General features: G+C 53.2%; 7 protein-coding genes; 2 read left to right on the top strand and 5 right to left on the bottom strand.

Annotated features, from left to right (window-relative positions):
- Nucleotides 1-585: 585 nt before the first annotated feature.
- Nucleotides 586-2558, top strand: CHC_T00002962001 (hypothetical protein). XM_005714037.1 is given in 2 exon segments: nucleotides 586-2481; nucleotides 2482-2558. 1 exon segment carries the CDS (start codon nucleotides 586-588, stop codon nucleotides 2479-2481), a length of 1896 nt encoding a protein of 631 aa, XP_005714094.1. The 3' UTR covers nucleotides 2482-2558.
- Nucleotides 2559-2905: 347 nt separating this feature from the next.
- On the bottom strand, nucleotides 2906-3354 carry CHC_T00002963001 (hypothetical protein). XM_005714038.1 is given in 3 exon segments: nucleotides 2906-3036; nucleotides 3158-3302; nucleotides 3303-3354. 2 exon segments carry the CDS (start codon nucleotides 3300-3302, stop codon nucleotides 2906-2908), a joined length of 276 nt encoding a protein of 91 aa, XP_005714095.1. The 5' UTR covers nucleotides 3303-3354.
- A 727-nt stretch (nucleotides 3355-4081) lies between these two features.
- CHC_T00002964001 (hypothetical protein) lies at nucleotides 4082-6910 on the bottom strand. The gene has a single exon (XM_005714039.1). The coding sequence runs from the start codon at nucleotides 6908-6910 to the stop codon at nucleotides 4082-4084; it is 2829 nt and encodes a 942-aa protein (XP_005714096.1).
- A 739-nt stretch (nucleotides 6911-7649) lies between these two features.
- Nucleotides 7650-8559, bottom strand: CHC_T00008270001 (similar to Ribulose-phosphate 3-epimerase). XM_005714040.1 is given in 2 exon segments: nucleotides 7650-7731; nucleotides 7732-8559. The coding sequence occupies 1 exon segment, from the start codon at nucleotides 8557-8559 to the stop codon at nucleotides 7732-7734; it is 828 nt and encodes a 275-aa protein (XP_005714097.1). The 3' UTR covers nucleotides 7650-7731.
- Nucleotides 8560-8940: 381 nt separating this feature from the next.
- CHC_T00002965001 (hypothetical protein) lies at nucleotides 8941-12662 on the bottom strand. XM_005714041.1 is given in 2 exon segments: nucleotides 8941-9230; nucleotides 9231-12662. The coding sequence occupies 1 exon segment, from the start codon at nucleotides 12660-12662 to the stop codon at nucleotides 9231-9233; it is 3432 nt and encodes a 1143-aa protein (XP_005714098.1). The 3' UTR covers nucleotides 8941-9230.
- Nucleotides 12663-13369: 707 nt separating this feature from the next.
- On the top strand, nucleotides 13370-15063 carry CHC_T00009395001 (ATP-dependent Hsl protease ATP-binding subunit HslU, heat shock protein HslU). XM_005714042.1 is given in 2 exon segments: nucleotides 13370-14989; nucleotides 14990-15063. 1 exon segment carries the CDS (start codon nucleotides 13370-13372, stop codon nucleotides 14987-14989), a length of 1620 nt encoding a protein of 539 aa, XP_005714099.1. The 3' UTR covers nucleotides 14990-15063.
- A 41-nt stretch (nucleotides 15064-15104) lies between these two features.
- CHC_T00008581001 (Putative phospholipase A2) lies at nucleotides 15105-16052 on the bottom strand. XM_005714043.1 is given in 2 exon segments: nucleotides 15105-15194; nucleotides 15195-16052. 1 exon segment carries the CDS (start codon nucleotides 16050-16052, stop codon nucleotides 15195-15197), a length of 858 nt encoding a protein of 285 aa, XP_005714100.1. The 3' UTR covers nucleotides 15105-15194.
- Between the last annotated feature and the right edge of the window lie 10569 nt (nucleotides 16053-26621).

Below are 26621 nucleotides of genomic sequence, written 5' to 3' on the forward strand. Positions count from 1 at the left end.
TTTTCCCATTGATCCTCTCCCTCCCTTCCCTTTTTCTTGCCGCCCGTTTCCCTTCCCCGACTTCCTCGGGACGTCTCCCTCCCTTCGCATGGGACCATGGCCACACCAGGTCGCCCTTCCCCGCCTTCACTAACCGCTGCTGTCCGTTCCAAATCCCCCTTCACCTACTCCTTTGCCCAGCAGATGCCCCCCCTCCCCTCGCGTCCTCGCACAAACACGGACTCCAATTTTCCAACCCTCTTTCGCCCTTCCCCTGTCTCCTCAGCTCCCGCCCCCGCATGGCCACATACCTCAACCCCCCAAAAGGCCACTGCAGCTGAGGTCGTCGCTGGTGCCGTCAAGACCTCCGACTTGTCGCAAGACCAGTCCGATCTCGCCGTCGACCATCGCCGCGAGGCCGAGTTTGCTCTCTATTCAAAACTAATTCCAACCACCTCCGCCGTCCCCCGTAATCCTGGTCGCTCTTTGGGTGGCGGCGGCCTCAGGGCCACCGGCTCCGTTGCAGCTCCGAAGAGTCGTCCGGTTACACCGACCACTCCACTTCCTGCCGCACAGCCTCTTCCGAGGGAGCCCATGGCTAGCAGGATGAAAAGTTTGTCTTCCGAGGCCACCAAGCCGCAACTAGCGAGGCGCGTCGCAAGGCCCAGCAAGTCCTCCTCCACGACCCCGCCGCTGACTACAGCCTCCGATGATGCCGCACCGCCGGAGCTCGTCAAACTACTAGTCGCAGATTCGGCTAGAGGAGCTTCCCCTAATTTTACGACTCCGGCAATGACGAATATTGCAGCAGCAGAGCCTGTGGCGGGTATCACCCCACGGCTACGGGAGGCTCCGATTGACACCAAGGACGCGTACATGCGGAGCATTCGATCGATTTACGGGAACGTGGATTGTGACCTGCCGAGCCGTCGGAGTGACAGCGCGACAGGCCCTGTGGGTCGGAAAAATACAGACGCGTCTGCTCCTACCTCGCAACCGCAACAGATCTCGCGTCGTCTTGACGAGGCGTTCAAGGCCCCTACGCCTGCCGCACCTAGTCGCTATGAGGGCAAGAGGAATCCACCCCCGGTGACCTCCCGTAAAGATCAGATAGGTGCCTTGCGACGCTCGTCGGCCCCCTCACCGCCTCCACGGGTATCAGGTGGTTCGCGGAAGACCAATGGTAGAGAATCTTCATCGACGCCAGTGAAAAACGGGAGAAAAGCGTCTATGGCGGAATCGCCCGTCGATGTGCCTCCAGGATTCGAGTCTCGGACTTCGGCTGTGAGCAGAGGTGCCTTTCTGGGACGCGGGAAGACTGACAGTGATGTTGGTTCCGGCTCGAAAAGCACCGAGAGGGAACGCGATCCTGTTCTTCCTCGTCCCTCGAATTCCAGAGCAGATGCCTTCCGCGAAGCAATTAACACTCGCCGCCAATCTGTCTCCCCAAGGTCAACATCGTCTCGCCGCACGAAGACGCCGGATTCGAAAGGGGAGTCTCCGCACGATTCCTCCAATGGCAGACTATCTATGGCGAAAGAGGACTGGCGGTTGCGGAATGGTGATAAAGAGCCCTCCAGACAGGTCACTTCTGCATCGAAACTGCCTTCAGGTGTGCTGGGAGCTCTGCAACAGGAGAAAGAGAGATCTAGAAGAAAGTCTGACATTGCAACACTGCTGAGGCCGGAGGAGAAGATTATGCGAAGACGTCTTGAAAGAACAACTGAAGCTCCAGTAGCCACCGCTGTGAGCGTAGATAGCGGGTCCACCACGAAAACTCGAAACGCCTTGCCCCTGAAGACTAACAGAACTGACTCAATGACGAATCCATCGGTGGCGCACGGGGGGCAAGTTGAAGAGTTCAACCCGAAGATGTCGGAGGATCGATTTACAACTTTGAAAGCACCAAAGGACAGAGGTGTTTTTGCTGGGAACGGAAACATTAACCCGCGCCGACCGTCCAAACTAGTACCGGAAGACAGCAGGAAGTCGAACGATCATCCTATAGGTCATCCCATGCTGGAATCACGTCAAGTGAACGGTTGGGCGAACGGAAGTCCCGAGGTGATCGATGGTGTTGCAGAGGCATGCGTGAACAGCTTGCTCGAGAACGAGGACGATTACGTGCCCCCATCGTCGCTCCCTGGTGTATCTGGAACAGCACCAGCGTTGCCTAGCAATGGCCCATCCATGATTGATATGATGAGAGCATGTCATGCGAACGAGCCCTCGTCATCAGTACTGAGCACTTCAGACAGACAGGAAGATGTTTTACCTCCTTTGCCAAATCCAGAAGAGGACGTACGATTTGAAACAATGCTTCGATCGATGGGCTGGTCACCGCCCGAAGAGGATGAGACTATCAGATATCACCGCAATGGAATTTCTCTTCATTCCGACCAGGATCCTTCCAGAAGCAACTCCAGTCTCCCTGAAATGGTAGGAATTCGACAAGCGGAGAATGGTGATGTGCGGAGTGGTTACTACTCTCATTTTCACTAGTGGAACGGATTGGCTCCTCGGAGCTCACTAGATGTAACACGGTAAACTATTTTAAATTACTTAGGCGTTGGCCGAAATTCGTGGCATTGCAAGACCGAGGTGCAGTGCGCTCCAGGAAGAGGGGTATAAGTCGTGGAGGGTGATGTTTTTGCAAAAAGTGCATGTGCTTGACAGCAACCAGGCTGGACAATGGCCGGCTGTTGCCACAAACGCCGCAAATGCCTACTCTCACGGAATGTCAGATATGCTTCGCGGGAGAATCGCTATGTGATGAAAGACCGCGCTTTGCTACTTCTTTCGTGGTTGTACTTATCTACTTACAACCACGGACCAGATCGGCGAAAACAGAGTTCCCCATTGGCGTTTTTCAAATGATGCGCTCAGGCCTTCCATTTATCTAGAAACCCTACTCTCTCTGGCGCGATCACTTCTTCTGGATAGACTTAGTAATCGGGTTAAGAACTACGGGGTCAGCGTTCGACTCCATCGGCATAGCCTCACTACGCTTCGCCGTGGCCTCCTGCCATTCCTTTGTGACGGTTGATGGGAGTGGTCCTGCTCGTAAAAATTGGTCACGATAAAGCGTGTCAGTAAGGGACTCTCTTCCACAAGGTGGAGCTCAAAAATCGCGATTCTCCAGTCATCGCATTGCACAAAAGAAATCGCCACGCCATACCTCCAACCCTTCGACGCCACTCAAAGAAGACACCAGCTGCGCCCATGATGGCAGCGACGCCACCGACAATTTGCAGACGCTTGGGAACGCCTGCAAGCCGGGGCCAGGGGGTCCAGTCAGTACCGGAGCGATCAACAACTGTCATAGTTCGAAATGGTGTTCTCGTAGACCGACGAGCAAGGAGAGGGAACAATGGGAGGTCGGCAGTTGCTTGTTGCGAAGCAGCATGATGAGGGCGATTGCGCAGGTGCGATTTTGTTGTTGAGGGTCAAATTGGCTGCTGGGATAATGGCATTACAGGTTGAACAAGTGGCCAAGTGCACACGTGGAATTCATCCTAGAATTTTGACGCTTGCCATTGTACAAAGTAAAAACCTCCTTCAGAAGCAGCGCATTGGCGCTGCGCATCACTGTTGTACGGCATGGTTCTCACATTGTTGCTCTGTTGATCGGCATCTCTGTGCAAGAAGCAATAGAACCGCAATGTAAGCAGCTGGGAGATTTCCTCAGCGATATGCTAGAGTGAGTAAGAGAATTTTTGGTAATAGTTGGAACCAAGCGGTTTCACGTTCCGGAAATGCACAGTTTGTGGCAGTTTAGGTGTCCTCTATGAAAATGAACAGTGCGGTTTTCAGTTGTTTTCCCAGGCTAAAACAACTGTCTGCGATTGCAGTCAAGGACTCCGGACAGTATGCTGTGGTACAATGGGGAGCAACACTTTTTTTTGTGAGAATCAAACATGGTCGTGGGGTCTGCGTCAGTAATCTACTGCTTCTCTGACGACAACATCGTCTACCAAAAATCAAGACGGAAGGCATGCTCAGGTTAAATACGCGATTGCTACCACTTCCTTGGTGGTCCTCAGTGTGGTAGTAACGTAGTAACTTTGAATTTTACATATAATTGGATACGGCGCACAATACCTCATCGGGGGAAACGGATTCCAGATTGTCCCCTTCCGTGTTGGCCCCCCCGAACCCCACCACGGCCGCGGCCTTCGATATCGACTCCACTAAATCCATGTCCCCCGCCTCTTAAGTTGTACCCTTGACCCCTACCACGCCGCCCGCCGAACCTACTCCCAGGATTTGGATGCCTTGGCACATCACGATCCTCACCTAATGCACGCAAAGCGCTCTCGTAGCGCGAATCGCACCAAATGCAGCCCTTGAAACATTGCGGTGCTCCTGGGGGTCGTGCAGCTGACGAGAAAAAAACCTCCAGCACCGCAGAGCCGCAGCGCTCACAGGATCCATTTGCACGCCCAAGGCGTTCGACAGAGTTGCGTGGGAAGAAGTAGACGAAATCGCAATTTCCACGCCCCGCAGTACAAGATACCAATCTGCTTCCAGATGATGTTTCCCGCAAAGCGCACGGCCGTCCGCATTTTGGACACTTGGCTACATCTGAGAGTCCTGCTGGCGTTCCCCGGGCAAGGCGACATTGACTGTTGGTGCAATTAAAGCACCGGAATTCTGAAGTTTTCCCCTCGGGATTGAAACCAGGCTCGGGGGGCGGATTGTTCATGCACATAGGGCATACGGTATGTGTTGAGTTACTTGTGGAGTTAGTGACAGAAATTACTTGGTACCTACATATTGGGCATTCATGCTGTGAGCGTTCCAGGTTACCATTGCGGGGAACTTTCAGCGTCTTGTTGCATGGAATGCAGTCCAAGGCTCGGTCTGCTCCCTCTTGTCTCACACTGGCATGTGCCTGGGCCCGTCTTCTTCCTCGACCGTGTCCCCTCGATGTGGCTTGTCCACGTCCACCACCGTTACTGCTGTGGGAGCATTTTAGGTCCATGAGCTGACTGCAAGCTCCACATCGAGAAAATTGGGGGATAAGAGTAGCCCATGTGCGAGCAGTGACGGCTTGAAAACGCTCACTGAAAACGGTATCCAAAACGTCTCGGTTTTGACGAAGATGTCGGAATTTGGATTGATACTCGGAGAGGGCATTTGTGAGAACGTCGGCAGGCTCCATCTCCGACGTCAAAATCTGTTTGAGTTGCCGTTCCTGTTTTGCTCGCATGTCCGGGCGCGCCAGATGTAGCTGACACTGTTCATGTGCAATAACCAGAGCCTGTCCAATTTGTGTTGGTGAGAACCCTCCCCCGCGCACCTTCTCCACGTAACTCCGATCCAACACTTTCTTAATGTGTTCGGCAATCGTAGCGTCTGTTCCAATTCCGTGGTGGTCCATCAATGCGATTAAGTCTGACTCTTGCAGTAACGGGGGTGGCTGAGTTTGACTCTGGCGAAGCATCAAAGAGTCAATTAGTAACTTCGCGTTTACGTGCAGTAGAGCTACTGGCATGTCCTTGTCTGTCCACTTCTCAAAAGGGTACATGACTTCCAAATACCCCTTTTCTTCGATAATCAGTCCTCGAGCCGTGAAGAATTCCGAGGTACCTGCTCGAACTTCAACTCTCGTCTCTGAAGCCCTTGCTTCGATAGAGCATGCAGCGAGAAATCGCTTTGTGATGTACTCATAGATTTTCTGATGATCCGTGGACTCGAACCTGGCTGGAGCCACATCCGTTGGGTGGATAGGAGGGTGTGCACCATCATCATTGCTCCCCGAACGAGGCCATGTGAAAGCTAACGCATCTTCTTCACTCGGGGGCGACAGTAGCCGGGAAGCAAACGGTCCCCAATCTAGATGGCCAACCTGCTTCCCCACGAGATCCCTCAGGTTATATGATTTGTCGAAGCGGTCTGTCTCTGTCCGTGGGTAGCTAATGAGTCCTTTATTGTAGAGCGATTCGGCAACTTCCATGGCGCGATGTGAACTTATTCGCAGGCTTCGTGAGGCAACTTTTTGAAGCTCGACCGTCGACAAAGGCAATGGTCTCCACCGGTTCTTCATCCGTTTATCCACACGGGTAACCGAGACCATCATACCATCCTGCTCAGCTTCTTCTATGCAAAGCTCATAAAGAGCCATGGATGTGTACTCATCAAAAAGATGTTTCCTTGCCCAATCAAACTGCACTTTGCAGTCCTTCACGAATAAGTCAAAGACCCAGAACGGCCTCCTCACGAAATTTTGGATCTTCAGCCAGCGGTCAACAACTAGCCCCAGTGTAGGAAATTGGCAAGGCCCGTAACTCACAATCTGCCGTTCGTCATCTCCGACCAGGGAAAATTTTTCAAGCTGAATGGTGAGGAAGCGGGTATACGCGGAGCCGGCGCGTAAATCAATCTCTTGTCTCGTCGATACCATCTGCGCAACTCTTTCGTTTGGCTCACCTAGTTGCGCCACAGCACGAAAAAGATCACCATGAGTCATCGCAGAGAACCTTGCACGTCTCACGACAATGCTCGGCTTCCCTTGCTTGCAGACATCGGCCACATCGAATGCAATCTTCTCTCCTTCTGAATCGCAATCGAGCCAAAGAACCAGCCAGTCTGCACGCCGTGATTCCCGTCGAAGTGTTTCTGCGATCGGTTGTTTGTCCTCAGGAACAAACCATTCTACTTTCGTGCGACTTCGATCCAGCAGATCAACCGGATCGCATGAACCCCATTTCCGAACCCGGTCTTCGAAGTCAGTACCTTTTAGATGACCAAGCACCGAAGTGAATGACATACGCGCACGATTCCCTGCTAGATTCATGTCAAAGTCATATATCTGATTGAAGCGAGACAGGCCAGGCCTTGTCTCACATTGCTGACCAGCTTTGAGAACATTTGCGATTTCTTTCGCAGCCGATGGTTTCTCCGCGACGTTCAATACTCGTAAAACCATTGCAGAGCGCAGTCCACCCAGCGTTGGCCCCGAGATCTGTCCTTTGAGCAGATGGAATCATTTGTGTCCCTTAGACATGCATAACCAAATGCTTAAAGAAGTTGATACGGGAGCAACTCGAAACTGATCACAGCGCTACAGTACAGTACTTGCCAGAATACAAAATAGCGCAGAAAATATAATGCAAGGGTACAGAACTGAACACTTTCTGTACACTTTGAGTACAGCACCCTTCTCACCGGCATAATTTGAGCACTTTAACAATGCCCCTAAAACGGCTCATTTTGTCGCAAGTGGCCACTTTTGGGCGAGTAGAAAATCCGTTTGAACTGTAGAGCGTGCAAAGTATGAAATAGGGGTGGCGTCTTAAAGGTTTTGCACTCTGATCCGTATTCTGTTTGTCTTTTGACAGAAGTGTAAAAATTAAGCTACTTCGCAGAAGCATACGCGTGTCCTATACTTTCATGTGATACAGTGTAGTGTAGAGGCCAGTCTGACATGCTCGAAAAGTTAGAACGGAGTCCTCATTCCTACAGACGAATAGAAGTCAATCGACTGCTAAGTGACGTATTCGGTGCTAGATGCTGACCGCTAGTTGAGCTCAACAGCGCAATAGTCCTCCACTGCAAAGCTTTGCACCAGTCTGCGTTTGCACTCACAGACAATGGCGAGAGAAAGAATGCCAATGAACGTTCTCATGTGACAACACTGCAGTCACTAGGCAACCCGCGCGTTTGCATTTCTTTCCGAAAAGTATCCCTGAACAGCGAATTATGAGTTGTTTAATACCGACAAGAGCAGGAAGGTTAAAAATATTTCACCTAAACAGTTACTGGTGTTTTCGCAGCACGAATATCTTCAATGGCTTTTGCGTAATCTGGGGCTCCGAACACACCAGATCCAGAGACTATAGAGTTGGCGCCCGCATTGACGACCTTGTACGCATTGGCACCCTTGACACCGCCATCGACCTCAATCCAGGGGTTGAGTCCACGGTCATCAGCCATTTTTCGAATGGCGGCAATCTTTGGGACGACAGAGTCAATAAAGCCCTGGCCTCCGAAGCCCGGGTTGACCGACATGACGAGAATGACGTCACACAACTCGATAACGTACTCAATGGCGCTCGCGGGGGTGGCTGGGTTGAGGACGACGCCCGCTTTGCAGCCAAGGTCCTTAATGAGGTTGAGAGTTCTGTGGAGATGGATGGTAGACTCGCCCTCGCAGTGCACAGAAATGATATCGGCACCAGCCTTGACAAAGTCCGGAATGAGCAGCTCCGGCTCGACAATCATGAGATGTACATCAAGCGGCTTTTTAGTGACGGGGCGCAAGGCATTGACGACGAGGGGCCCAATGGTGATGTTTGGAACGAAGCGGCCGTCCATAACGTCGACGTGGACCCAGTCGCAGCCCGCCTGGTCAATGGCGCGGACTTCATCTCCGAGTTTGGAGAAGTCTGCGGAGAGGATGGAGGGGGAGACAACGACCTGACCTGGCTTGGGGTCGCCGACGATGACAGCGCGGACAATGTTGCGAGATGCGGTTTGTTGAACGCGGACGGGGGCGAGCGGGGAGGTGGAGGATTGGGTGAAGGCGCGCGTGGCTGTCAAGGGCGCTGGAGACGCAAACGCTGGTGTTCTGGCCATGGCGATGGAGCTGGAGCAGGAGTGAGTTGGCTGGCAGCTGAGGAAGGGGGAGCGTTGAGAGGGTGGTGTTAAGAAGGGAAGATGGGAGCGTGAAAGCGGGAGCGGGAGGTGCAAGGCTCTGAGCACGCGCAGGGTCTCGGTAAATATTCAATTTGCATTACTGGTCAGAGGAGTTTGAGCCACTCATTCTTTTAGCGATTCGGTGTCCACAATTGACTCACCGACGCCCCAAATCGTCCACGTGGCACTATATTACTGGAGGTACCACAACGTCGTCCCGCAGATCAAGACTTGATCCTGTAGGATGAAAGTTGTGGGATGAGGTTGTGGGTTGAGGATTTGGGATGAGGTTGTGGGATGAGGTTGTGGCACAATGCGGAATGCTGTAGAGCACTTAGTGCAACACGTCATACTTTACGGTACACTGTGGTGTTTCACGTCCACAGTAGTCACCCCGAAGGTTCTGTACATTAACAAGCAAGATACACAAAGATGTTGCCCTTCTGCCTGCGCACCCGCCTTGCCCGAATTGTAAGCGGCAACGATCCAGGCAATGGAAATATGCAGCTCTTCTATACCGCATTCGTAACGCCGCTTTCAACTACATTGGCCGAATTGGCCGATGTCAAAATTGTATGGTAAAACTTGTACATATCAAACTGCGTATCAAACTAGTAATTCTCTGTCACTCTGAAGCGAACACTTCGGCTATTCTCATTCTCAGCAACTTCCACCTCATCGCCACAACTCTGCCTCTTCTTTGGCAAAATTCTTCCATTCACCTGTACCTTCATTGCCGGGGCACACACCGGTTTCAAATTCCGCAGAATCGACCGCACGCGTGACAGATCCTCATGACTCCTTGCCCCTCCAAACTTCTCTAGCCCAATCTGCGTCTCACTATCAAGGTCCTGCAGCAGCTCATGCTCCACAGATCCTTTCATCACCAGCCTTTCAACGTAAATGTCGCGTTTTGATCCAATTCTATGGGCACGACTGATGATCTGTAATTCCATCGATGCATCCCAGACTGGCTCAAGCAGAAAAATGTACTGCACAAAACTCAAGTCAAGCCCGACTGATCCATGTTTTGAGCTCAACAGAAGAATATTTCGTTCTTCATCCTCCGCAAACATCCTTACGCTCTGCCTTGCAAATTCCGATGCGCTCTTAATCATTTTAAGATTCGGATCCATCTCTCGCGTGTTCTTGAACATTTCAATGTACGAATACTTCAAATCCTCGCATTCTTTCAGGGTCACCGCAACGAATTTCAAGTGGTCTGTTATTGTACTGTGAATAATTACTTTCGGTCGCATTTGCCGAGGTTCACTTTCACCTGGGAACCATGTCTCCTCACGGGGCAAGTTGCGTAATCTGTCCACGAGGTGCGCCATTTTCGGACCCCAGTTGGTATCCCATTTGGCTTTAAAATCGTCCGGTGAATATGCAGCCGGCTGCAATTCGATCAAGTCTTCGGGTACATTTTCCTTGTTGTCGAGGTCGTATGCCACCCCGCAATGTAGTGCGGTACATTTCTCTTTGTCGAGGGCAACGCACTCTTCACACAGCAAGTGCCCACATGGCGTTACCATCGGAATTGACGTAAACACGTGACATCGAGCGCAGTGCGCCTCTCTCTCAAGGAAGCTTCTCCCAATGTCATTGAGTATACCCGAATAAATACGTGTCCTAAAGCGCACTCCATCTTTTGGATTCTTGTAGTGCCTCGTCAACCGCAAGAAGTCGTGTGAAAATCCTGCAAGTTCATCCCACATATCAGCTCTCTTATACAGACTTCTCTGAAGCTCCATTTCCTTTTCCCCCGAGACACCATCACGTGTCAGGAGGGGCCAGTCTGTACTTGGGCAATCAAATCGATCATTTGGGTGTATGTGAGCCTTCTCCATGTACTTTTCATATAGTTCATTCAATGTGTCAATCACTTCAGAAGCGTCAAACATAGCGTCTTTCGTTCCGCCGTAGCAGCAGGCCATCCGTAAATTTCTAATGGCAAGTTGTGCTTCTCCCAAATTGTTCTTGTTCAGCAGCGACTCCTTGTGGGTCTCGCTGAACCAATCTGCTGTAAGTAAGTTCCTTCTCGTAAGGCTCACCAGCCAATTGTAGTCAGCAGCTGTCCCTTTTGTGAAGTCAAGAATTGAATTAGAGATGTGGCATCGTGACGTGAGCATAGACTTGTCTGCCCGAATCATGACACGGCGTAACACGGGTTGAAGTCGTTTTAAAGCTTGAGGATAGTATTGCGAGAAAGGCTCACGTATGCCCACTAGCCATGCCTTTTTGTCCAACCCATACTCTTCATCTCGAATGAATCTCAGTAAATGATATAAATGGTCGACATCGCATCGGGCAGTTGATGGCGTCGGAGTTCCAGTCATCACCCATCTTCGTTCAGCGCGAAGCCTTTCACAAGCATGTGCAAATAACGACAAACTTCCACCAGAAAGCTTATGTCCTTCATCAACTATAATCCGCAAGAACCGGACCCTCATCAATAGTGGCGCTGTCGCTCGGATTGAATTTGACAATTCCGCAATAACGTTGAAAGATGTCATAACAACATCGTAGTCGGTCGCTAGTTCCTCAGCAGATTCTGGTAAGTCACGGACTCGCTTCACATGCAGAACTCTAAGCCCACCTTCTCGGACGTGCATAGAAATCTGCTCCTCCCAATGCCATGTTAGGACAGGAGGTACCACAATAAGAGACCCCCGCGAAAGATATACCACCTCACTCTCTCTATCAGATATAAAAGGGACAGATCCCTGACCTACCGCAGGATTGTGAAAGTCAGGTCTCCTCACGCGGCGATTGGAAGAGCGTCTCTTGTCAACGTCCGAAAACGGAAAAAGCCTTCCGCGCCGTGATTGATTTGGAACAGCTGACTCTTCTCCGTATGCACAATATCGGCCGACCGCGACCTCCCTATATATAGAAACATCGCCCTCACCGTATCGGCGGGGCACAGTTTCCATCACTCGCCCATCTGGTGGACGGGGCATTTGCCCGAGCGTCTTCAGCACCAAACTCAGAGCCGTAATCGTTTTCCCAAGACCCGGCTCGTCACAAAACAGCCCCCCTCTCGGCGCCTCCAACTGTGGCATCTGCGCAAGCCTCATCAACGTCCCGTCCGTCATGTCCGCCACCACGCAAACGTTTGGCAGTCTGGGAACATCGAAACGATGTAGCATGGACATAGAGACACTGGCCGGCCTCCGTTCTTCCATGCTGATCATGCGCGCCAGCGAATCGACCTGATGCGGAAAAAGTCGCAGCAAAAGGCCCGGCACAAATGGCTTCATAAAATCGTGAAGCTCTTCATTCACGTTGGACAAGGCGATGCAATCCTTCGGGCGCAGGTGCAAGACAACTAGGTGCAGCACTTCCTCTGGCAGATTAAGCCATCCCGCGCAGCGTGTCCTCCCGGGAAGCGGTGCAGGACCCAAAGATGAGGGAGATACAGACTTGGGGCTTGAGGCATCTGTCCGATTGTGGGAAGAAGAGTCTCTGGTGACCTGGCGGAACACGTTCTCCATATGGAAGGCTTCGCGCAGGCCCTCGGGCGGGACTGGACGGCAAGCACCACCGCAACCTACGAAGCCGCACGGGTCGCGGGAGGGAGCAAGCGACGTGGAGGTTTCCGAGAGAGGCGGAACTAAGTCAACGACGTGGCCGAGCAGGCGACGTAGGGAGTTGGACGGCTTGACGATTTCGCCGAACCGGCAGAGTTTTTGTGAGTCAATGGAGACGGTGAGAAGGGCATAGGGGCGGAAGGGGTCGACGCTGATGACGGGGATGAGGCCGGAGCTGCGATTGCGGTTTTGTCTGAAAACATTGAAGACAAGGACGGAGGCTTCGGACGGGAGTGGGATGGAGTCAGGGCAGACGGAAAAGTGATGGGCGTTGTCAGAAGCCCAGGATGAGAACATGTTTTTGGGGAGCCATGGCTTTGGCTTTTTGGGGGCGTCGGGCGAATCAGAGTCGGGGGATGGAGTAGAAGAGGGCGGATTAGATGAGAAGGGCCAAAAGCGGAGCGTAAAGAGGACGACCGGGTCGCGTGAAGGGGAGTGGGCGGAGGACATGTATCGAGGCTGGAGCGGAGGCACGTAATGGCGTGGATGTATTATATATGTCTCAAGTTGGAGACGGGGTCGGAGGTGCGAGGGGTGCTGAGAAGCAATGTGGGTTACTCGAAAATGGGCATCGGTAGGGATAAGTCGTTCGCTCCAGCACAGCAGACGAGCGCACTGCTGCAGAAAGGCAAAAACATGCCAACGGCATCGCTCGTCTTATGATCCTGCGCCAGCAACAGCACAGCAATTTTTCAACTTGCTGTCGTCTGACCGGCAGCTTTCTGTTTCGCGTGTCCACGTTTACAATTGGAGAGCCCCCCAGAGCTCAGTTCGAGAATTGAGGCACTTGGTAATTGGCCAATTGTTACGTGCCACGTTGCCAAGTGGCAGGAGGTTGAGCACACATCCTGCACCCTCATTGGCCAGCGATGAGCCACCCTAACATGCCATTGGCCTGTTCATCCTGCAGATCCCTCAAGATAAGAATTCTACTGCACCTAATTGGCCCCGTTCAGAGCCACCCCCCAAAAACATTCAATATTATGATTTCCCCTCGAGACCTTGCAAACACGCCCTCAACCGACCTCTCCGAGCCCACTACAGTACTGTTCCCCGGACCGCACCCACCCGTTCTCTCCTCCTCAACATCATCCTAGCTAGCTTCCACACCAAGCTGGCATCCTCGCTATACCGTACTCTTTCTTCCTCTCTCTACAATGCTTCGCCCGCTACACCGCCTCCACATCTCCACAGCCCTCCGCCTTTCCCGAAATCTTCGCCCACTTTCTACGACCCCAAACCTTCAAAAGCCCTATTCCTACCCATCCTCCGAAGCGAAAACCCAACCTACGCCTCAACCCTGCTCTCTGCGCTTCACCCTCTCAGCCGACTCCTTCTCCACGTCCTCATCACCCCCAGAAGAACCCCCTACAGATGCGGGCTCCTCTAATCCCCCCACCACATCCCCGGAGCTCCTCACCGTCACTCCAGATGATAGCGATCCCTTATCCTACGGCGGCCCAGAAATCTCCGCAGACCTCACCCCGCAACGCATTGTCTCTGAGCTTGATCGCCACATTGTCGGCCAGCAGCCTGCTAAAAAGGCCCTGGCTATCGCCTTGCGAAATCGATGGCGCCGTCTACGTCTCTCTCAGGAGCTGCGAGAGGAGGTCCTGCCAAAATGCTGTCTGCTCATAGGCTCTTCCGGCGTCGGTAAGACGGAGCTGGCGAGGCGCTTATCCAAACTTGTGGATTCCCCTTTTATCAAGGTTGAAGCCACAAAGTTCACAGAGGTTGGCTTTCACGGTAGGGATGTGGAGCAGATTGTGCGCGACTTATTGGAGAATGCTATCACACTGGCTAGGAATAGACAGAGAAGGGTTATGGCCAGCCGCATTGCGACCACTGTTGAAGAGAGGATTTTAGATGAATTGATGGGCAAGGCTTCTCCGGGCTCGAATAAGAATCGCGATCAATTCCGCCATCTACTCAGACAGGGTGCTCTTGATCATCAGGTCATCGACGTCGACCAGCCTGTGCGTCGCACAGCCCCGTCGCTTGTACAAGTAGATATGGCACCGGAGCGAATGACTGATGTCTTTGACAAGCTATTCACGGTGAGGCAGAGTGGGTCGCGGAAGAGGCGAGTCAAAATTAGCGATGCGAGAGCGCTAATTGAGGAAGCGGAATCTGAGAAGCTTCTCAGTGACGAAGCAGTAGTCAAGGAAGCTATTGAAGCGACGGAGAATGCGGGCATCGTTGTCATTGATGAGATTGACAAGATCGCCGTTCCAGTGGGCCAAAGACATGGCGCTGATGCATCTAGTCAAGGAGTACAAAGGGATCTCCTTCCTCTCATCGAAGGCACAACAGTTTCTACAAAGCATGGTAACGTTGAAACGGATCACATCCTCTTCATAGCTGCTGGTGCGTTTACGCAATGCAAGCCGTCGGACCTCATGGCAGAGCTCGTCGGTCGATTACCAATCCGAGTTGAGCTGAAGCCTCTTTCCACGGGGGATCTGCGCAAAATTTTGACCGTGCCCGAAAACAACCTTATTAGGCAGCAGCGTGAGCTCATGGCCACAGAAGGGGTGACTCTGGAGTTTACGCAGGCTGCCATCACTGAAGTTGCGAACATTGCTGCCGAAATCAACCATACCGTTGAAGATATCGGGGCTAGAAGACTACATGCTGTTATTGAAAGGATTGTACAGGATATCTCATTCACAGCTCCAGAGCTAAAAGGGCAGACTGTTACCGTCGACGCAGTTCAAGTACAAGACGCTCTTGGTGACCTTTTGGTAAAGTCAGACCTTTCGCGTTTCATTCTGTGAAACGGATTGTTGAGTTTGTTATTAAATGAACGCCATTGCTGATGGGATTGGCGAGCGGTTCCAAAATGTAAAAACGTGGGATGGGAAGAATGCCAGCCCATAGTGGCGCATATCGTGACAGCGCAATGCTGTAGGCCCCGTCACTGCGAGGCGAGAGGAGAGCAAACGCGTGGTTTATGCCAAAACTGAGCGCTACACAGCGAGGCTACTCGCGAGGTACTACTCGTGACAGAAATGAGCCCCAGTCATCTAATTCGGCGGCCGATGCTGAGTGGGTCAAACCAGGGTAAGAATGAAATGAAACCTTGCGTCCCATCTGCTGTAGCAAATCCGCGCTCTTCCGCGCGTAGCTGTGGGTGATGACCTGATCAGCTGTACCATGCCCCATGAAAATATCTAAATCCTTTGAAGCGTGGCTGCAGGCTGCTGGATACTTTCCCCTCAGCGGAAGCCAGGCGCTCAACGCAACAATACCTGCAAGCTTTCTCTCGGTTCGTAATCCGTAGCTAAGCGCTAGGGCGCCACCTTGGCTAAAACCTCCGACAACAATCCGATGCTCAGGCACTCCTAGCCTCACCTGATTCTCGACAATGCGGTCGATGCGCCCCACGGCTCTGTCAATACCGTCCTCGTCTTCATCCGCATCTTCATCAAGGCCACGCAAGTCAAACCAACTCGGTGACCGAAAGCCATTGTTGATTGTAACTGGTTGATCATCGGCATTGGGAAGAACTGTCTCCATATATGGAGTGGGTGGAAGGGGAAACGTAGGAGCCCAGTTCACACCCGAGTCTCCCAATCCGTGCAAGAAGATCATCACAGCCGTTGACGGACTCTCTCTCGAAGGCACCGTGACGCCATTCCCCCCACCAAAAGTTGCCACTGTTGACATGTCTAGTGTCGGCTTGGTCACCAATCGCCTCCGTGCAGGCCGGCTCAAAGCGTTGAGTAAGAATTGTCGGCACGAGAATGCACCGGTCGTCACAGCTACAACGCCTACAAAAAGGCAGCTGGTAGAGGAGCCTGATAATCGATGGGCTCTTGTTGAGACACCTTGCTGCATAGCTGCAGCTGCCGAAAACGAGTTTTGCAGCCTGGCGACGTGAACAGAGAAAACTGTCCTATGACGAGAGCTCTGCCTCCTTCGCGAGTTGGAGTGCAGCTTTGAGAGCCATTCCAGGATGTTGATTCGAAGATGTGATCCGTTGCCAAATCTGGGCGAGATGCTGTCACCGATATCAAAAATTAAAAAATCTGTGATATGGCGGAATTGGGAAGCGAAGTGAGCCCGCCAGTTCTGCGTCCTCTAGCGGCATGTTCATACTCGTCTAGCGCTATTATCGAGCAGCGATCTTATCGAGGGAGAAACTTGAGGAGCACCATTCCATATATTGAACACCGGGTTCCCTTTCATCAGAGTCGCCGCAAAGCGACAGAATGAGATGGAAATATGAATTGGTGATGGCCCAATGAGCTCTTGAACTGAATCGCAAGGAATGCTATTCATATGCCAATACGTACCGTGAATGTACAATCGAAATGAAACGATTTATTTAGAGACGCCTCGGTGTCCTAAGTACGTAAGCCCATTTGGAATATTACTTTTGTGGCAAGGGAGTACGTCTAAATGCTACAATGCAATCATTGTGAACACTATTGTCCACACTCACCAGTGCAAGAACAAGTTCCTGTGGCGCGTCTATGTTGCAGTGGGAGAGCAGAAACCATTCAATTTCATTTATGTAGTCTCTGTCGGGCGCGACCGCTCAAGTATTTTTTGAGCGATCCACGTTGAGCATTGGTTTGGAAGGTTCAATTTATTAAGTCTCGGCAGGATGTCTAACTTATTTATGCAGTGCAGATTTTCACGATAGTATCGAGTCTACATCAACAAATGTGGGAAAGGATGGAGTGCTGGGTCTGCTCTTCGAAAAAGCATTTTGCGACCTTAAAAACTTCTGATCAGCATTTGTGGGTTTTGGCAAATCGATTTCGGTAGCATTTCGGTAAATTATTCGGTATTTTTGTACAGCAGAGACAAAATACCGAAGTATCGAGACAGGAATATTGTTATCTCGAGACAAATAGCGAAGCCGATTACGCAAAAGATTGGCGCGAGTTTACTGCTACTCACAACCAACACCTCACCCAAACCCGGCGACTCTGCCGCTCCGACACACATTCGAGCAGCCTATTCCATCGTTCCATCATGGTTCCACCCACCCTTCCTCAGCAAGCGCCTTCCGGGGCCCTTGTGCTCCCAGAACAGTCGGACCTGGAGCTTCCTTCCACGCAACTGGGGACTTCTCACCGCACCAGCAATGAAGACACTCCAGCAGCACAGACGACAGCCACACCTCTCATTTCAACAAGCGTAGTTGCGCCGGTGCCGCCCGTGGCTCGCCGGGATACTGTTCCGAGGATTCGTCGCATCTGGAAGGAGGAGCATAACGTCCCCTTGATGCAAGAGGTCATGGCTTGCGGAGCTCATGTCCCGGGTAAGTGTGAGGTACTAACAAAGTTTGCCGCGGTTGCCGAGAAGCTCAACGCCAACACGCACCTTTCGCTGCCCTGGATAACGAACGGCAAGCACTGCAGGGACCGTTTCAAGCTTTTGATGGATAAATGGAAGACGCAAGACAGAGTGCAAGCCGCTGCGTCGGGTTGTGAGGAGGAATTCGGTGCGTTTGAGCAGTTGTGTACTGACACCACGGAAGAAATGGATGCCCATAAGGTCGCCATAGAGGATGCGCTTCGGGAGAAAGAAGATAGGGCTGAGAAACTTTTAGGGGCAGGTGCTGCAGTACGTGAAATGGCGCTAAACCGCTACGCTGCTAGGAACGCTGGAACGGACTCTAATGATGAGAGCCCCGCAGAAATGCCTTCCAAAAAGCGGCGCATCGGCGGATCGGAGCGCACAAAGAACTTCGGCGCTGCTATAGAGGCACTTGAGAGCGGAGAACGAGCTCGTACAGAAGCACTGATGTCGTCTGCGGCGCGGGAGAATCGGCGGCTCGAAATCGACAAGCGCCGCCTGGATCGGGAAGCGAAGACCGCAGAGGCTACTCATGCGTTAAACCTGCGACGTATGGCTTTGGAGGAGCAGCGCGCTGCTAATGACACAAAGCGCGACCGGGACCAAGCTGAGGAGCGACGGATGCAGCTCCGCATCCAGGCGGGTATGTTGGACTTTTTGTCGAAGTTTGCGGACAAGGGCAGTAGTGGGAAGGGCCAGTAAAGTTTGCTAGAGGCGGGGATGGCAGTTGGAACGAGGAGTGAGAACAATTTTCGCAAGGGTATCCGAGCTCGCGATGGCGCGAAGCGCCGCGCCAGGGGCTTTTGATGGGCATTTTTGCAGTTTAAGGCAATCTACAGGCCTCTGGATGCGCTCACAACCGCCCCTTACACCGAGGATATGTAGTCCTCAAACGAGGGTGCAGAGCAATTAAAGAAGGTGGCGCTCTGCGATCCGTACATGCACGCACGAAAGTTCCACAGTACTGCGGAAACAAGGTACCACTTTGCCACTGGAACCTTCTGCAGCACCATCTTGCGGCTTGAATTGACGTGGGTAAAGTACTTCTTCAAGTCCTTAAACGCCACTCAACAGAAACCCGAACCAGCGACATGCTCTTGTTAAATGCCTTCTGCTCATCACTAAGCACCGACCGTTTGAACCCCACCTGTAGATATGGCCGCAGCACGTAGGCTGGGTCGCCATATATGTAGAACTGCCGCCCGCCTACTAACAAGGAGCTAGCAAGGTGTTCCTCTATTCCAGAGCGCCGAAACAGCGTCATATCATGTCTACGTCCTTCTTCAGGACCAAACATGTGATAAACCAGCCCGTCAGGCGTGCTCACGGCCTGCATCTTCAAGCAGTTGCGACGTTTGTGTCCGTTGTACGTTGAGCGCTGAAGGAGGCCAGCGGGGCGTGCGATGTACAGATTAGTGCCGTCTATGAAGCCTACAGCTGAGTCCAAAGCCGCACCTGCCCCATGAATTGCTTCGGCGTACATAGGCGCTCGCTGCTGGAGAAAAGTAGACCTAAAAGATGTAACCAGGGGACCAAAGGACTCGAACATAAATTCCAAGGCCTCATAGAAGATCTCTGAGAGATCACAGGCGGGCCGTCCGAACTCAAACTCTAGATCTGACCAGCGACAAATGTTGCCAAGGCGTCGAGCAAGGACGCAAAAGGAAAAAACGTCAGTTGTCCGGTAGCGGCGGCGAGCTGTGACGTTGCGCTCTTCAGGCCACCCAAGCTTGGCTACGATCCTATAGATGTCCGCCTTGCTAAAACGAAATCGCTGCAGACAGGTCTGATCGTCTAGAGAGTCAAGGGCGAACCGTGTTTCTCGGATTTGAATGCGTCGCTCGCGGCTAAGAGCCTGTTCCTCCTCCGCATATAGCACATCGCGAAGGAAGAAGCAGGTAAGTGCGTTGCTGAGCAACGCCTTGCGGCAGCGCACTACGAGAAAGAAAGATTCCGTAGAGCGACTCCGGTGTTTCGAAATTGTCGCGTCGCGGATGCGCATGTTGCACAGATGGAGTCCGAGCCCTTTCGGGTGGCTCGTACTCCGCTTTAGCGAAGAATATCGCTGTCTTTTCTGCCAAATCGGCATGTATTTTTTATTTCCGTATCGCTGTGGGATAGTACAGTAGCGAATAAATTGTCCCACGAACCGAATGCCAAAACCCTCTATTCTCTCTTGGCTGGCAGTGAAACAGAAAAGGCGGGTCATTCTCCGCATCCTGTACCTCATGGGCGATGTCGGTGTGAAGGGAAAAGATACGAAAAAGGCTGCCCGGAAAGCATTCTGAAAACCGTCAAACCGCACTGGCACTGTACACTGTGCTGTGCCCTGTGTGCACGGTACAGTGGGGACCACGATATAAGAGCACCCCGTGGCAACCCTTCATGCTGCTCTTAATCCGAGGTTGCTACTATTCAAGAATCTCGCGCAGGATGCCCATTTTACTCCTTAGAACGCTGTAACACCTCACCAATAAGTAGCTGCCTGGACCTGTGCACAGAAGCCCTCCCTCGTAAGCGCGCGAACACGCTTCTCACTCTCCGCAACAACATCCCTACCTCTGTTATATTGCAGTCATGAGCAATTGATTCTAGCGGTAGCAATAGTGTATTCAGACGAACTGATGTCGGTATAGTGGCGGTCAGTATAGTGGCGCGTTCTTCCCCAATATATGTTGTTTCGTCACTACCCAAAGGGTAACCTCCTCCACAGCCGCGGAGAAAATGGAACAGGCGGACTGTGGGCGCGACTTCTAAGATGCGTTTGAAATACCCCGAGAAAAGGCCTGTTTGATTGGAATTACAGTGTCTGATGGGTCTTGAAGTTATGATACCGTGCCAAGCGAAAATGGTGCTCTTACTGTGAGGCCGGTCTTATTCAAAGTGCTCTTGTATCGCGGCCCCCCCCCCCTGTATACTGTCCCAGACAACACAGACCGGCACTTGTACAGCGTGACTGAGTCCCTCGAGTGTCTAACCCTGTGCTCCTTTTTTGTGACGGCTATTTTTTGCCCCAGTCGGGTTATTTTCCTCCTGCTTCGGTCTTGTTGAGCGCTACGTCCCAAGAGTAGGTTCGTTGAACGCAGAATTGTGTTGTCGTTAAGAAGATATACGTTTTGTCTCCAGGAGACCCGTACTTTTTGAGTAGCACCTCCCGAAAAGTGTGGGGTGGTCCTATTTTGTGATCGGGGCATAAACTTCACAAAATGCACACAAACGTGTCAAAGTTCTCACAAGTTTTGTGAATCTCGCTTTGTTTTTGTGAATCTCACTTTATTTTTGTGACGTCAACATCTCGAAGTGCTCTTTTGTTGACTGTTTTGTGATTCACACACAAATTGTTTTGTGACTCTCACACCATTGTCTCACAATCATCTCCAACATCAACAAACCATCACAAACCCATTTAAAAAGCATAGCTGATAGCCTTGTTCTACAGACATTTTACGGCCTTCACTCTCGGGCTTGTGAAGCCTGCCTCATTCGTCGAGGAGTGCGTGCTCAGAGTCAAACTCCCTCTCATGGACAGGAGAGGGCCCATGTCGCTTCAGTGTAGGGTGAGAATGCCAGACCGTCTGGCAGCTGCAGCAGATAGCTTGCCTACATGTAGAACACCACTGCACCTGGCGCGAGCCCTTTCTAACTAAGTGTCTTGGGTCGCCCGTCTTTTGTCCCTCTTTTGACCCAACTACATATTACGCAGTAGGTTTGGGTCCCACTGACCTTCTCGTGCAGTAAATTCCGGTTCAACCTACGCAGTTGCGAACACGAAGGGAAGGGGAAGTGTCTCTGGAAACTAGCCGTAGAGGGCTGGAAAGGGAGATCTTTTTTGTGTGACGTTGTTCAGTTTGTTTGCCTTTTGAGATGGAGAGCCTTTTATATGTGATCTTTGTGATGCCCTCACACAACTCACACAAAGCCATCACAAAATGCACACTATCAGGGAGGGTCTTAACTTGCCCGAGTTTGCCCGGGTTTGCTTGCCCGAGCCATGATTTGCACTACTATTGGCTACTGGGCGTTAATATATGATTTGAAACTAAGTACGACCCTACACTGCAAGCTCAAGTTATGTCAGTGTGTAATGACAAATGTCAATCATATATTGGCTACTTTTGTAAGTTTGTAACTTTCGAATTTGGACGCTGTGCTCCGGTGGGCGCAGTGTTTGCCCCTTGCCGAAAACATCCTCAACTCCCCCTTTGCAAAAATCTATGCACCTGCCATCTCGCAAAGGCAACCCAACTCTACGAAGCACCTCTCTGCCTACTACTTTCCTGAAAATGGCTTCCACACCTCAATGCCACGTGCGCCGTTCTCCGCGCCTCTGGCGCATCTCTCCGACACCCAGCATTCGGAAGACGGGGACCACCAACGCAAAGTCTCTCACTATTGCTTCCTCGTCTGCAGCGGGTGTTTCTGACCAAATATTATCCCCGCCTGTTACAATCAAACTGTTTCAGGCGGGTGAGAACGCTCCCACTCCAGTCTCTGGGGCATTCGTTAGAAATCCAGCCGAAAGCCTACATGGATTTCAAAGTCAAGAACATGACGTGAGCGGGCCCATTCGTGAGGACGAAGATCGTAATGGAACGCAGAAAGGGGTAGGAAGTCTCACAAAGGTCTTTACTTTTTTGTCAGGTCTTCGCAAAGATGATTTGAGGAAAATGGGGAGATTGTGGGGTCTCAGATCGGCCGGGAACAAGAAAGACCTCGTCTATCGAGTTTTTTTGTTCCTGAAGGACTGTAATGACCGCCGTCTAGATGTGTGTGGGAAGATGGCAACGAACTTGCACTGTCCCAGCTTTGAAAAGTTCCAAGACGCGCACGAACGGGCATGCTTTGACTGGAAGGCACCTCCTAGTGTCGAGCACATGAAAAATGCCCTGAAGGGCACTGGGGACAAGTTTGGCACTACGGACAGGCCATTGGGGCGATCGGAAAGGAATTGCGTTCCGGGTCGCGGTGAGGAGGATGAGGAGACGCCGTCGGACCTTAACTTTACCCTATCTGAGTTTTCGCGACTTGTAGTCCTCATGCGCGACGATGAAAGGGTCCGGTCGTCACTCTATCGGCTGGGGCAGGAGTTGAGGAGGTCTGAACTTGACTCAGGTGTCTCGAGGGATTCGTTTTGGGGAATAATAGAGGGAAGGTTCAACGACTCATCCGTTTGCGTTCCATTTTCATTTGAGGGACATGTGGAAGACGCGGATCCCGCTGCAGCGCCTCTATGCCACAGGAGCGCTGATTGTTTAAAGAATCATTTTAGGGATGCTAAGTCTGTGTTTACTGCAGCTTTGGACAAGTGGATGCGGTCAGGTCAGAACGATCCTGAAAGGTTTGTGGACTTTCTGTCGAGGAATGGAGAGGTTCTGTATGCAAGCTCAAAACGCGCATTAATTATGTTTGTGGTGGCCCGGCTCGGGACACCTTTTGAAGATACATTTTTTGTAGAGATGTCCAGCAAGGCCATGTTAGACGGAGGTTATGAGGCGGGGATGAATGCATCGAGAAGGGAAAGGCAAGAGGAAGAAAGAGAGGCTGAGAATGCCCAAGCTGGAACAGATTTGAGTCGAAAAAAGAGAAGGAGCAGTGCAGAGATCGCGGAGATTCTCGAGAGGCAAATCGACAAGATAGGACAGGTCGTTTCCAGCATTTCGGCCCCGAGTGTCCAGAACGTTGTGTCAACAAGTACGAAACCGCCGGTAAATGGCGTTATTTCGGCCTGGCAGGAAAACAACTCAATGTTTAATATTGTTGAGTCTGCACTACAGGCGTACGAGCGCGCTAAAAAGATCCCCGACAACGAGGCGTTCTTTGAAATCGCGCTCGCACGGTATAAAAAGGCATTGAATGCCTACAAAAGCATGTTTGGTGACGATTCGGGACTGTCTGGACAGGTGTAGATATTGTTACAATTGTTTTCACGAAGCTTTATTGTGATTCGACATTGTTTAGCAATGAGTAAATGGACTCAATCAGCCTTCGCGATAGCAATTTAGAACAGCTCCATCGCGCGTACCGAGTTATGCTCCACTCTTGCGCCTTCGGCGGCAACCACACTATAGAGCGTGCAGTCCACACAAGGCCGAAGGTGACCCAGAATTTCAGCGCCGCCAGTTCGCTCGCCTGATAGTTGACAGGGTCGTCGGCATCCCTTTTGCTACTCCGCCGTCTCCGCGGTGGCGTAAGCGGTTGGTTTGTAGCATCAGAGCGTCCGCTCTTCTTCTCCTGGCTCGCCGGGCTGAGGCGCACTTCCGAAGGACTACGCGGCGGCCTCAAGTTGGCGCCAGACGCCTCGTTCTCGACCTCAAACGTGATCTGTCGTTGCGGGCGCGTGCGCGAGCGGGTCTGATACGGCTCGCTGTGCGGAGTAGAAGGCCTCCTCCTCCTGACGTTCCCGCTACCCGGCGTCGTTTCGAGGGTCTCCACGGCCACTTCCGGCTCGTCGAGGAGCTCCTCCTCCTCTTCCTCCTCCTCATCGTCTCGCAGCGGCCTCTTGTTCTCGATGTCGATGGCGTACAGCAGCTTGACGGTGGTCCACGCGGGCCTAGCGATGGCGAGGAGCAGACCCGTGGCGCCGGTGGCCTGGGCCATGACGAGCGCGCCGGCGGCGCGGTGGAAGACGAGGACGGCGGCGGCGAACAGCAGGTGCCGCAGCGCGGCCGCGGCGAGACGCGACTGGCGGCGCACGGCGGCGATGGCGGAGCGGTACCGGGAGCTGACGGCGGCGGAGGCGCGCGCGGCGAGGCGCGCGGCGGCGGCCAGGGCGCCGAAGTGGCGCTCGAGCGCCAGCAGCGCCAGCAGCGCGAAGGCGACGGCGGCCTCGGCGGCCAGCGCGCGCGCAGGCTGCTCCACGAAGAAGCGCCACAGGCGCGAGAGCAGCGACGAGAGCAGGGGCGAGAGCAGCGAGTAGAGGGAGAGGAGGAGGGAGAGGAGCGGGCGGAGCAGGTGCAGAAAGAGGCAGGCGTAGAGGTGGCAGAGGGACAGGGTACAGAGAAGGGCCTCGCGGAAGAGAGGCAGTACGTCGGCTAGGTAGCGCCGCGACTGCCGGTACACCAGCCGCCCGGCTTCCAGGTACTTCATGGTTGGGCAGCGCGAGCGGGGTGCCGGAGGGGGTGGGGACAAGGCGGGGGTCGGTGAGGTTGGTAGGCAGGGTATGTGTTTGCGGGACGCTGGGCGAGGGGGAGGATGCTGACAACTCGTTGGGACTCGGAAGGCAAAAGACTTGGGTCTTGTGCATTTTTGATCCAAATTCCCGCTCAAACTAGAAAAGTGCGGTCTTTGCTCCCTCTGGTGCGTCTCTCGACAGTTGGCGTTGTGCGCGTGCGCCAGTGCGCACAAAAATTTACGGCAGACGTCAAGCAGCAATTCATCAGTGGGCGGTGCAGGCCTCTGCAAAAGCTAACCTGAAGCAAACAGCGAGCAGGATGCAGGTGAGGGGATACTGGAAAATTTCGGCAGCGGTTCGGCAAGTCTTGAAAGCGCCACTAAGCGCATATCGGTTGTCTAGATGCAACATCTCAATTTGCAAGACATGATCACGGGGCGCTTGTTTTGTTCAAACGCGCTCCTCTTCGGTTGTAAATCTGGGCAACACTGGTACCGCCTGGGAACTGTTGTATTTACAAGTACCTCTCTACTCACACCGTATCGCTACAAGTTTCAATCGGTAGACTCTCCGCCTTCAGTCGTTTCGCGGGAGCCTCGTCCGAGTAAGGCTTACCCGTTGTAACTGAAGCACCCGCTGCCTCCTCGCTTGTATTGACCACGACAAAAGTATTCTCTTCCTTCTTTGCCTCCACCACAACCATCTCGTTCTCAGCTTTGCTTGCGGCCCGCACTCTCTTCTTAGACGCGAGTCCATTAGTAACACTCTTTGCGCTCGGTTTTCGCAGGACGTAGTCTTCTCCCTTTGGGAGAGAAGTTTCTATTTTCTCACACTTGATCTTCTCCTTCCTCTTCTCCACCTTGCCCACTCTTGCCTTCCGCTTTTTCACCTTACGCTTTCTCCCCTTCTCCCCCGCCGGTTTCCCGTCTCGCGCCTCTGCCAAGCCCTTGAACTGGGCAAGCTCCCCGACAAAGAGCATTGTCTGCCCCAGCCCCGCGTCCTCCTCGCCAAACCGCGCTTAAAAAAAATCGCCGACCTGGTCGTAGACCCTCTCCGTGATCGACTTCTGCTTCAGCTCCGGCATATACCTGGACGTTGCGATCTGCCAAATGTGCGTGTCGCACGGGATCTCTCCGAGCTGGTCGAGCGAGAACAGCGCCGCGCAGCTGGCCACCTTCCTGTCGACGCCGGGGTACTTGACCAGCCTCTGCGCCACCTCCTTGCGCGGCAGCGCGCGGTACGAGCAAAGCAGCTCCTCCGCGGACAGGCCCGCCTTCGCAGCGTCGTCGCGCAGCATGGCCGCCGTGCCCACCACAAACTTGGCGCGGTACCCAAACCCGTCCTCCCACAGGGCCTCCTCCGTGGCCTCCGCCGCTAGCACGTGCACCAGCGGGAACACAAAGTGCGGGCGGCCCGCATGCTCGCCGACGCTCTCCCCGTACCGCGCGGCCAGGCGCGTGACCATGGCTGCGATGCGCTTGATGTTGTTGTTGCTGGAGCAGATGAAGCCGAAGAGGCACTCGACGGGCTCCTGTCGCACGACGCGGCAGCCGCGGTACACGGGGAACACGGTGTTGTACGCGCGGTCCGCGTGGCAGAAGCGCTCGACGGCGCGCATGTGGTCGACGGCGAGGCGGAAGTAGTCCCGCACGACGGCCTCTGCGCCGCGCGGCTCGCCGGCGGCGACGCGCCACCACACCGGGTCCGGCGCAGCGTCCGGCGGCTCGCACTACGCCTGGCGCAGGACGAGCAGGCGGCGGCCGACGACGCCGGCCCACTTGCGCGCACGCACGCCGTGCGCGGGCGCGAACGCATGCACGCCGCAGTCGTGCCAGCGAAAGGCCTGCCCGCACGCCAGCGTCAGCGTCAGGAGCAGGCAGCCGTCCGGCGCGGCGGCCTCCTGCCACCGCCGCGCGGGCGGCGCCGCGTGGAGGGCATGCAGGGGCGAGGCGGCGCACGCGCGCGGAGCGCGCGGCACGACCGGG

Source organism: Chondrus crispus, genomic scaffold (assembly GCF_000350225.1).
Source record: "Chondrus crispus Stackhouse genomic scaffold, scaffold_165, whole genome shotgun sequence".
Taxonomy (NCBI): domain Eukaryota; phylum Rhodophyta; class Florideophyceae; order Gigartinales; family Gigartinaceae; genus Chondrus; species Chondrus crispus.

Coding starts and splice junctions, on each gene's coding strand:
- CHC_T00002962001 (XM_005714037.1), top strand. CDS start 586: ATGAAAAGTTTGTCTTCCGAGGCCACCAAGCCGCAACTAGCGAGGCGC.
- CHC_T00002963001 (XM_005714038.1), bottom strand. CDS start 3,302: ATGACAGTTGTTGATCGCTCCGGTACTGACTGGACCCCCTGGCCCCGG. Junction 3,037..3,157: donor GTGGCGTCGAAGGGTTGGAG/GTATGGCGTGGC, acceptor TTTTACGAGCAG/GACCACTCCCATCAACCGTC.
- CHC_T00002964001 (XM_005714039.1), bottom strand. CDS start 6,910: ATGGTTTTACGAGTATTGAACGTCGCGGAGAAACCATCGGCTGCGAAA.
- CHC_T00008270001 (XM_005714040.1), bottom strand. CDS start 8,559: ATGGCCAGAACACCAGCGTTTGCGTCTCCAGCGCCCTTGACAGCCACG.
- CHC_T00002965001 (XM_005714041.1), bottom strand. CDS start 12,662: ATGTCCTCCGCCCACTCCCCTTCACGCGACCCGGTCGTCCTCTTTACG.
- CHC_T00009395001 (XM_005714042.1), top strand. CDS start 13,370: ATGCTTCGCCCGCTACACCGCCTCCACATCTCCACAGCCCTCCGCCTT.
- CHC_T00008581001 (XM_005714043.1), bottom strand. CDS start 16,052: ATGCAGCAAGGTGTCTCAACAAGAGCCCATCGATTATCAGGCTCCTCT.